Below are 12,184 nucleotides of genomic sequence, written 5' to 3'. Positions count from 1 at the left end.
AATCTTTGTTTAGTTTGACGTAAAATATTGATTGGAAAATGAGCGAAGATTACCAAAATACTCCTTATATTTAAAAAAAAATGAATCACATGTGATACCCTTTACCTTTACCAGTAAGCAGATGAGTGATTGTGGGTTGGACATTTGGCAACGTACATATCAAAGAACGCTTGCTCTGTCTTTGGACACCGTCGGTGGCTAATCCGGTCGGCCACCATCACAAGGGCCACCGCGAGACCGTGTTGTGTAGGGTCATTGAATCAGAGCTTCTTTGTTAGATGGGTTGAGTCCCACAGTCATGAAGCATGTTCCACTTGTAAGAAATACTACCTACACTCGAGGAGGAGAAAGCAAAACCCAGATTATTCAGCACTCAAGGAGTGGATAATATCAAAGCGTACTACTTTTGAAATAAGAGGTATGCCTTCTTCCTCATTACTGCATAATGATATTTTTACTAATGTTTATTGTTTAGTCATAAAATATCATAATCTTTATCTAACTAAAAATATTTTCTCGAGTAGTCTAACCAATGTAATGTTCTATACTAATATTATGTTCTCATGATAGGTACTCGGCTTCCCGTGCTTTGAAACTCAAGATTCTGCATGTTTCCTTCAAAATGGGATCATTGTTTCTTTTTACTTCAGATTTGGCACCTTAATCCCAAAATTAAGAGAACATCTGGAATTGCCTTTATTTGACAAAGGCATATGAAAGTTACAGTTTGTGATGTACAATGTATGCAACAAGTTATAACAATTATGGGTTGAGTCAAAGCAACAATGTTACCTCAAAATGGTACTGTTTTAACAGCGTAAAAGAGAAAACTGCAATTTCCTACTAATGGCATGAAACTAAAATTGTTACGAAACAAGAATAGAACAATCAGATGGAATGCATAAACAATTATACCAAGTCCAAAACATGATTTTGGAATCCTCCGATACACATACAGTGTGTGTGTTTGTGCTCTGGTCCTCCATCTTCACAAGAGCTGCTCTGTTAGATGGGTTGAGTCCCACAGTTTTTGTAATGTATAGGCAAGCCATAGCCACTTTGGCATTGGCACCTATCTTTTTATCCTATTGTCGATAATAAGGAATGACCTCTCCTTTTCTTAAGCTTAATTTCACTACCTACAACAGCTATTGCAATGAGTAATCTGATACCATTTGAAACTGCAGTAATTGCATCAATTGTTGGGTACTTGCTCTTAACCCCACTAAGTAATTAAGTATGCAGTTTGCAAGTATGAAAAAAGAAGTTTTAAATCATGAATCACTTCAACCAAATGGCATGGAATATATACTTAACAGTCATGTGAATGTTAGTCTAGTGATCATTTAATCAAATCAGAGGTAAATTTGACTAATGTTCAAATAACATCAAGACAATATACGCAACCTGCAAAATTCTAACAAGGGACTATTGGTGAAGGTAACAACCAAATATTCAAATAATCATCTTGTAATCAACATAGGGTTGTAGACAAAAGTTCTGCCATAGCATTACAGGTTTTACATATGGATTTAAGTGTATAAAATATATTTGAAACGAAATGAGTAAATACAGGAGCACACATATACAAAAGAAATTGCATCAGAAAGAAAGTCATAAACATTGAAGTAACCTCTACTCTCATTCTGCATCAATAAGCTAATATACCCAAACATTTAACAATCAGAACTTACAGATGGACAGAACATAGAACTTACAATTCCATCATCAATATTATGACAACTTACATCGTTCACAGATAAGACATTCTGTTGTCTATTTCCAAAAAGATATATCATAAACAATGGAGGTACATACAAAAAATCAGTTGTGAATGTTAGATTCTATTTGACTCACCAACAGCCATGTGTGTACTATTCACAACATGGTATTTACAAGACTATTTTTTGAAACCAAACTACACCAAAAAAACAATATACACAGTCTACCAACATATCCCTTTTTCCAAAAAGCCACTTGAAGATAGTATCACAAAGACCTAGACAAGAACCCAGCCACTAGCAGTTAATGAATGAAAAGACTGAAAATATTTCCTTCCACTGTGTGACATCAATCGTGCACCCATAGCCTAGTTCCTTCACAATATCTCCAATGTTCATTTCCTTTTTGTATGTCTGCCAAAATAGCAAAAAAATCATGCTCTTCACACTAGTGGAACATCTCCATATTCCTGTAAATGACAGGGAAAACTAATAAGCAGAGATGTCATTATTACACCAATAGCACATATAGCAACCTAATACTTGAAGTAATAATATAAAAACATACATTATATTTAAAAGTAGTAATGATACCAGGTTTTATCTTAATTGTTGCCCAAATTTGAAATAATTATTTATTTCATGTTGATTGTTATTTCAGTGGATAAATCAAATATAAAGTGTTTAATGTTATTGAGTGACATTGTCTTCAACCTAATAAATGGCCATGCAGTTAGTTTACTGTGATTAACATGACTTTTAAGCACAATTGTCTTATACAATCAATCACCCATATGATAACCAGTAGATATATTAAATTACATACTTAAAAATTCAGCCTCGTGCATCTCAGCAGGTTGCAATGGAATCAAAATATAGGGTGGTTTGTCCTTGAACTCCACCAGTGACAGAAACTGCATGAAGGAATCCACATGCTTGGAAGGAGCTTCAGACATGCTTAAGGAACATAATAAAGATGTCAATTTGCTCATAGAATACATAAACAAGCATGAGTGGCACGCAATTCCTCATTCTGAGCTATGCATAAATTATTGCCTACAAAGAATTGATATGTTAGGTCAAATTAGTAATAAAAACAATACACACGGAATATTTTGACATAATTCATAATATGGGAATGGCCATTACACATGCCCATAGCGAATGATAAAAACTTATTTGACAAGCAGGTTCTACATAGGAAAACTATGAAGCAAGAACTGCCATCATGGGTATAAAAATTTCAAACTTACCACATAGCCTGGCATCAGGATTTTCAGAATCATTATAATGCAAGACTGACTGCAATTGTAGTTAGTAAAGACAACATACTATGCAGTACAAAAAATGGCCATGACCAAGTGGGAAACAACGAGGCCTACCACATAACTGCCATCCTCATCATCATTCATCATACCTTGCAAATATTCCTGCATTCAGTCACACTCTGACAGCCATTCAAAACCTTCGTTCATTACCATTACCTGACCTCCCATCTTTGCGCATGTGGCTGTCTTCGCTCTGTCTTCTTCGGTCGGATGTGGGTTTTGGGTTTCTTCAGCTTTCAGAACATATGCAAGAGGGGCGTTTGTTTGGAGAGTTTGATCAAGTTTGACGGGGAAGTGATTCTTGGATTCTCAGAAGTCGACGTTTGGTTCGCTGGATTAATGAAATTTTTCCACCCTTCGTTGTTCCCCAGCTTTCGACCTTTGCATGTGATTATTGTGAAAAATCACTGTTGCGGAATGCATATGAGAGGGTCGCATTGTGGCTGAAATCCGGAGAGGTGAAAAAGTGGTAAATTTGGGTGACGAATTTACCCCTCACACGTGACCAACTTTTGCCCAAACTGATACGATCACTCATCTTAGGGTAATTAAAGAAATGACAGATGGCAAAAATATCCATCTTTTGAGATTCTTGGTGAGTGTCGAATTCCTGGCAGAAATGAAGACTCAGTTGAAAATTTCCCTGGGCCAATTTGAGACGGGCCTAATAATCACGGGCAATTCTACTTCTTTTGATGTTGTCTCCCTCTCTTTTTCTACACCTTTTATTACACTCTGTAACGGTGACGCCAATTTTTGTCGAGAATGCTGTTCGGTAACTATCGAGCAAATGTTGGAGATTATTAGTTATTTGGGGGCGTTTGATACAGGGTAAAAAAAAATTTATTCGGGGAATAATTATTACTAAAATGTAGTTGAAAATATATTTTATTAAAATATTACGACTTTTTGATTCTATTCTTTCTTATTAATTAAAAATAACCATTTTATCCCTGTTATAAAATTATACCCAAATTTGTCCTTTTTAATCGATTACAAAAAAAATTTAATCGATTAAATGTCGAAATTTTTTTAATCGATCACTCAGGTTTTTTTTTAAAGGTTTAGCTTTTCTTATATTGTAGGATTGTAGGAGAAAAAAAAAGTAGAGAGAAGTTAAATGTGGGTCCCATATTTTATATTAAAAAAGAAAAGAAAAATTATTTGACATGAAAAACAAATTTGTGTAGGAAAATGAAAATATCACATGTGGCGTGAGAGTATTATTTCCTTTTTTTTTTTTTCTTTGTCGATTAACTTTGTTAATTGGAAGCTTAGGAAGGCTTCAAAGGAAGCAGAAGAATGACAAGCCTCTCTTCACCTCTTATCAGATCAAACCATCTTTTTTGAGCCTCTATATGTTGAGAATTTTTATTCTTTGTCCAAACCTTCAAAAGTCGGAAATTTTAGACCTTTTACTCAGATCTATAGGTACCCAAATTTTATGGTTATTTTGCTTGTGGAAAGTGGGTAGTTGTTGAAAGATCGAGATTTGTGAAGAATCTGATGTAGCTGCTTCGATTGGAAGATGCTCGAGCGGTGCACCAACTGAACACCACCGGAGAACCTGCTCCTCCATCTCCTCTACCGTTGTTGTTGCGACTTCGTGGTTTGGATGAATGAGATTAGATCATAGAGGCTAGAGTTTGAGATGAAGATGGTGAATGAGAAAGCACTGGTTGCGACAATTGCAAAACCTTCAACCCCATTATGACGATGATGATGATGTTTCAAGTCAGAATCAAAATTGGAGTTGTAAGAGAATGAGAAAAATGTATCTGATTTGAGATTTGGAATAAGAAGAATAAGGGTAACCCAAAAGATGAAAGTTTTGAAAGATTTGAAAAATAGGGATCGTGGGAAACCCCTTTTGCACAAAACTACGAAAAGTCTTCGCCTTTTCTTCCTTTTGCACAAAACCCAAATGTATGTTGTTTTTTAAAAATTTATCACCGTGGGTTCTTTATATTTTTACAAGTTTTTAGCATATGTATAAGCAAAAAATATGACTCATACGTGACCATTTGGTTAATTTGCTTTGAAACTCCTTTCCGACAACGTTTTTTGGGTTTTAAAAAAAACATAACCCATTTTTTTTTCGTGAGATCATTACTTCTGGGTGTTAACATATTAGCGTAATTTATTTAATAAACATTTGCATTTTGTATCGTAGGCATAAATATGATGGTAGAAGGGGATGTCTCTGGTAATGCATAAACATATGAAATCACATGTTTGGTATGTGTTGAACTCATCCTTCCAATGATTGCTGTAAAATGACACTGAATTAATAGCGTTTTTTTATTATAGGTACAAGCTAATCTTTTAATTCCATATTTGCTTGGTCTGTTTGTTATCTTGATTTTATTAGTGGCTGTTTGTTACCTTGATTTTATTAGTGGCTGTTATAGTTAGCAATAAGTTCTATGGATTTTTCTTTTTTTAGCCATCGTCATTTTAACCTAGTCTACTATGGCGTATTTATTTTTTACATAACTCATCGAGTAGATAATTATATTTAATTTGCATAATATTAATTACTCTGTATAGTAGATTTTTGTTTTGTTTATGGTTGACATTTGCAAAGTTCCGTGTCTAATTTTTTTCACCTGAAATATAAAACAAGATAAAAATAATTTCACTAGTTTGTATTGAAATCTAATATGCAAGATATCAGCAGGTAATAGAATTACAGAGGAAGCAACTTGCAGAATTGAATGGAAGGATAAAATAACAAAGAAAACAGCAAAATAACCTATAGGGGTGTCGATAAGCTCTATTCCTCTCCCAATTCTCTATTTATCCTCCTTTTTCTAACAAACTCCCACTAACCCTAACCCTAACAAACAATATTCCCTTTTTGTACAATAAAAGAAGCTCTGTCTTGAGGACTAAGAGTTACTTAGAGATCCAAGTGGTTATCATAAAGATGATATCCTGAATGAGATTCATCTAACATGTATTATTGATACAACAGAGGACAAGATAGCTAATGCTTTGAAGCAACTTTCTAGGTTTGGGGGCATGCTAGGCGTGCTACACTGCACGGTACAGATTCTTTTTTCTTTTTTCATGGTTTGAAAAATAAATATAATTATTTGATTCCATTAATATTAAGCTTAGAATCTGACCAAGATATCCTGTCTGTCTCACATGATTTTGTTAGAAATTATATAAAATTTGAAGGAGTTGCTGTTTTAGTTCCGGATAAAAGGTGTTGTTCAAAGTTAATGTAATTCATATGGTTTTTAATAAAATAAATTTTTCAATTTTTAAAATATTTTATTAATGAGGGTGGATTCACAACATGGGAGAAATAGAGTTCCTCTTTTAACTCAAAGTACTGGTTCAGTTGGTGAGTAATATGAAACCTCAGTCTTCATCTTACATTAATTTATAGCATTGAGACTTATTATAAGGTTAGGTAAAAGTTGTAGTGTAATGAAAGAAACTCTTTCTATAAAAACAAAAACAAAAAAACAAAAAAAACTCTGATGAACACAAGAGTCATATGTAGATGTACAATTGTCTCAAGAATTTTTTGTTTATGTATGTTAATTGAAATTAAAGCTTATAAGCAGTGAACTCGAGTACCTTAGCCACATTTTTCACAACTAAGTGGTAGCTCGCCAAAAGTTCTATCTTACACTCACCCTAATCTTGGACTTCAATTTAGAAAAGGGTTGGTTATCTTAGTTCCACACAACATAAACTTTCATTAGTTCGGTCTCTCTCTTTATCTCTCTCCCTTGTAAAAAGAAGGGAAACTTGGCGTTATAAATCTTTTCCTACATGCAGGTTCAATGGAAGAATTAGACTCATTGTATGGGTTCAAAGTAGGGAGTCTTATATTTTGATTACATGATTTGAACATGTGATTTTGAGATAGATATCACCAACTGTTGTAATAAGTTTTTATTTAAAGAAAATAAGGGGAAAAATTGCTTGCTTTAAAGCTTGATGTCCATGAAACTAACATTTTTTTAAAACAGTAGATTTAACATTTAAATCTTCTTATTTTTCTTAAAAGAATAGTTATCTAGAAAAAATTTCATGTGCAGGACATACTATTTTCCTAAGAATAAAAATATGTAGCTCTTAACTCTATAAAAAAAATAGCTAATTTGTACAAAAAAAGTAAATAAATGTAGCTAATAATATGACAAAGGAAAAACAGCGTCTATGATTTTTCATTTTATTTTCCTTTTTAGGTGAAAAAAGAGTAGATACCATTGTTTGTACATTTTCTGTTTGTTTTTTCCTTCTTCTTTTGGCTACAAGAATTTCTACCCACTAGTCTTTGCCTTGATGCTGAACTACTAAAACACATGCACGACTCTGAAAATCTGTTGAAGCAAGCACATCACCAATGACACCTAACTCTGGAAATTCACTCCAATCTGAAAGTCCTTTTATCTGCGTCAAGCCTGATTGATGTCTTCTCCCAACTATGAAAAAGTCATGTTCATTTGCTATATCACGTAGAGCAGCAGAAGTCTCTGGTCCATTATTTACCATCACTTTTATATAACTTACTCTTTCCAAGCCAGAAATCCCTTCTAGCGCATGTGTATCTTTTATGTAATCCAAGTCTATTAAGAAATCTTCAATAGCAAGGTGGTACACAACTAAGTTTATCCTTGTGTTCCTTATTGCTCGTTTGGCTAAGCACAAAGCCTCTCTGTCATCTTTTCCACCCAAGAATATCATGGCTAACCGAATATATGAGTCACTGTTAAAGGAAGAACGGCTCACAAGGATTCCAACTGAGCATGGAGCCATTTCTATGACCTTACAATTTAAGGACCTTATGTTCTTGTCATCAGATTCAATACCACCATCTTTAGACCATCTTTGATGGAATGGAAGAATTATAAGGGATGCAACTTTGTCCAATGCAAGCTGACAAACATCTTCAGACATCAAGGTTGGTGGAGATATGGCTGTGTAAGTGTGTGCAGTTACTGCACCTATATTGTCATGTTCGTAGAGGTTAAAAGCAAGAATGAGATCATCTGAGTAAGACCTTTGGGAATCTGAAATATTTTTTTGATTACGATGGGAAATGAAAATGGGAGAAGTCCTTCCAATTAGCTCTATCAGATGCAATGCATCCACAATTATAGGGTATTCTGTTGTTGGACAACAAATGTCAAGAGCATCTCTTATAGCATTTATATGAAAGTTTTTATGAACACAAGCAAGTATTCTCAGCTCTGAGTCCGGTTTTAAACTCGTGATATTCCTTTTTCGGTAGCCAGCATATTTTCTTGATGGATCGTACAAACATTTCACAGACCATTTCACTATGATGCCTATGATCATTATGATGATTATCATCATTCCATAAGTTTGGCCATTAATAACCTGCAAGCATATATATATATATGTATAAATGGAATTTTATTTTGCATATATATCATAAGGGTTTAATGTTTTTCATGTTGTAGAAGATAAAATTATTTTCTATACACACATAAAAGTATGTGGAGCTCATTGGGGTCATGTGAAGAGAAGAGAGATAAAAAGAAAATATGAGTATCACAAACTTTTATGTGTTTTATCTCCTACAACATGAGAGACATTAAACCTATATTATAATGATTATAAGAACTATTGAAAATGAAAGTATATATAGTACCTTTTCGTCATACATGCTACTGAAGATGCCAACTTCCACCACGCCTTTGCTGCTCATAATGAAGCCAAGAGCCAAGGCATCTTTCAAGGGCATCTTGCTGTATAGGGCAGGTAAAACACATGCTATTATTTTGATGAGGTAGGTAAGAGCAATGAAGAAACCAATAATCATTATTGATTTTGATGAATACACCAAGGAAAAATCTGCCTTCAACACACCGCAAGTCACAAATATTGGCAGAAACAAACTTGTACCAAAGAATTGAAGCTTCTTAACCAATGCAGATCCTAATGGAGGTCCTTCTGGCACAGCCAACCCCAAGAGAAAAGCTGCTAATTCGAAACCTTGATTTATTTGAACTGCAACCCAACCTAAAGCAAAGACCATTATGATGATAACATATATGTAACCATCAGCCACAGGTCTTCCTTCTGGAGTATTTTTTATGATCCAAAACATTGCTGGCCTACAAACTAATGGAACAATGATACAGAATGCAATCACTGGCATCACCTGTACTAATATTTCTATTGGTCCAGCTTTCTTCACTATGAGAGTGCTAATAATTCCCATAATTATGCTCAATATGTCAGTCACCAATGCAGAGGATAATGCCAATCTCCCAATTCCAGAGTTTAAGATTTTAAGTTCGTTGAGGAGAGAAGCAATGACTGCAAACTTAACTCCAGTATGTGCTACCACAACAACAGGAACATCCACGGCTTGTTCTCCAATTTGATCCCTTAAGTATGGAATCATTTTTTCTGCAATTGGAAAACAAACAATTAACGGTGCCAAAAATCCAATGATTGCAACGCTCCATGCCCTGCGTCCTGTCTTGGTTATCATGGACATATCCATTTGTACAGCGTTTGTAAAATGGAAAAGTGCATAACCAATTGATGTTATTGTTGCAAGTGTGTCTTGACTTCCAAACGGAAACAACATCTTCTTGTATTTGTCCAGTGTCTCGTGCTGAATAGAAGGCCCCAGAATTAGCCCAGCCTGCAAATGCATACCATTTTCCCATAACTTTAAGAGGGCATGGCACTAGTACTTTATTATAATAATAACATCATAATATGAGTTTTATAAGAGTTATGTGGTAGCAAAAAGTGATTGTGTAATGTTATAGAGATTCGTACTTTTTTGTGTCATGTGACATGATAGATGCAAACCCCTTATAATATATCATGTTACTTTTGTCATATGATGATAAGAATCTTGATATGCACCGCCCCAAAAGTTAGCTTAAAGAGTGAGAGTGTTCAAGGTTTTATAAACCTCACATTAATTGCCTATATAACTAATGTGGGACTCCAAGTCCCATACGTTACAAATAGGTCCTAATATTCCCCCTTGCTCTGCAGTCCTGGGCTTTCGTATCATTTGATAAGAACCTTGAGATGCATTACTCTAAAAATTAGCTCAAAAGATGAGAGTACCCAAGTTCTTATAAACTTCACATTAATTGTTTATACATTATCAATGTTAGACTCCAAGTCCCATACCTTGTAAATGGTCCTAACAAATGATAAGGACGAAAAACCCTTTTACATGTTTACCATGATCCTTCTTTAAATTTAAATTTGACTTTAGTTTGTTCTCTACTTTTGTGGAAAACATTTAGTAACAATACGAACAAGAAATTTATAATTTATATAGGCTTTGGTTCAAACAGGATATAATATAAAAAGGAAAGTACTTACCATCATTTGTGAAATAAATAGAGGGAAGTTCAAATACTTTAGGAAGAATTGGCAGATTTGGGTGACAGCAAAAATTACAAGCATTTGCAATTCAAATAAGGGGAACGAAGACTTCATTGGGACCCTGCCATTAATTTGGCCACCCCATAAGCCATCTGAAACAATATTGGGTGGAGCAGCAGAACAAACTGTGTATAGGGTTTCATTGATTTGTGTAACTGACCCGAATATAGACTCATTTGCTATTAAATTCATTTTTGCCCACAATGCCAAGTTCCCAGATAGAGGAACGGAAGAGAGATATGAGAATAAAAATTGAATGGAGAGAAAGTGATAGGAAGAAAGATGACTCAATAGCTATATAGGTATCATAAGTTCCCCAAGTTTTGACCATGATGAAGTATTTGGTCAAATGCTTCCATGTTGAACTGTAACAGACAAAGATAGACTAAATTTTAAACATCAGCATACAGTCACATTAATAATTAAAATAGGTTGTAACTTATTTCAGTATGTACTTGAGACAGAACATCCTTTTTAAAAGTAGAGACCATAACAGTATATATTTTTACAAATACAGAGTTGTAATCTATTTTCAACCTTATACTATAATTAGACATCTTTTAATTACAGCTACTTTTTTTTTCCCACCCTTTTTAAATCATGTTACAGCTACTGTTTTATGTCTTGAGAAAAAGAGAGATTATAAATCTTTTTTTTTTCACTGTGTACTAAAATTAGACAACTTACGAATCTTTTTTTATGCCTTGTACTTTTCCATTCATAGAAAACAACCTACCAATCACATCATTTTTTTTCAAAATAAAAAATTCTCAGACTATGTCATCTTCTTACTTCTAAGCAAATTTTCAATCTTTGTCAAATTTGTTTATCTGGCTTCTTCTTCCCCTCTTCATTTTTGATAAACACTACAAACTGTTTTTCATTTAATTTAAATTGGGTTTTTTTATATAATTTTATTAACTTACTAGAATTTTTTTTTTTACTTATATTATCTGTTTTCATATTTTTTTTTATTTAATAAATTTCAAATTAAACAATTTTAATTATAGTTTAAAGAAGAGTAAGAAGTAATACATAGGCTTATAGAACTAGTACGTATCGATTGTTTTGTTTTTGGATAAATTACAGGTATCTTCTGTGAGAGTTAATTCTGTTTGAGCCGAAAACATTCATATCATGAAAGAGTTAACTCTTTTATAAATGTGATTTTTTTACGTTCACAAGAATTTGAGCTTTGATTTGGGGGGCCATAGTGATAAGGAAAATAAAATATGTTGATCTCTTAATTCGGTATTATTTAGTAAATATAAAAAACTTTTTTTTATTTCATTGAGGAAATATTAAATTATTTTATTACCCTTTATCTAATAAAATTGATTAACATGAAAAGCTTATAAAGTGAGAAAAAAGTGAAGCGCACATAAACATTTTCCTTTCCTTGCAATCTTTCCAAGTCGGGATGCAAAAAATGTAAAGCCAAGAAAAACTAATTCTATAGCTCTTTTCCTCGAACGAGTGCAATCTTTTGCCTTTTTTTTTTTTCAAAAATAATATATCAAACTAGATTATGCCAGGTTTCTTATGTAGCTTGTTTATATTAGGATTAATCCCTATAAGCAGTAATATTATCATTACACAAAGGCTATCATTTTCAAAATAGGTTATAGAGAGAAAAATTCTAAAGATCAAATTAAAAAAATCCGTTCACTAAATAAGATGATTCGATCAAATACGTAAATTGATCTTTAAAAATAAGTAATA

At 33.4% G+C, this 12,184-nt stretch overlaps 1 protein-coding gene across 1 annotated transcript; it reads right to left on the bottom strand.

The window, feature by feature from the left end:
• Window positions 1-7,342: 7,342 nt before the first annotated feature.
• On the bottom strand, window positions 7,343-10,654 carry LOC133315420 (cation/H(+) antiporter 4-like). The gene is made up of 3 exons (XM_061517049.1): window positions 10,400-10,654; window positions 8,691-9,695; window positions 7,343-8,416 (listed from the first exon to the last, which is right to left on the bottom strand). The coding sequence occupies exons 1-3, from the start codon at window positions 10,652-10,654 to the stop codon at window positions 7,343-7,345; spliced, it is 2,334 nt and encodes a 777-aa protein (XP_061373033.1).
• Window positions 10,655-12,184: the final 1,530 nt, after the last annotated feature.

Source organism: Gastrolobium bilobum, unplaced genomic scaffold (assembly GCF_033153095.1).
Source record: "Gastrolobium bilobum isolate Gb01-03AN ecotype WA unplaced genomic scaffold, APGP_CSIRO_Gbil_v1 utg21167, whole genome shotgun sequence".
Taxonomy (NCBI): Eukaryota; Viridiplantae; Streptophyta; class Magnoliopsida; order Fabales; family Fabaceae; genus Gastrolobium; species Gastrolobium bilobum.
Note: the sequence above shows the minus strand (reverse complement) of the source record. Positions and strands in the feature narration are given on the sequence as shown.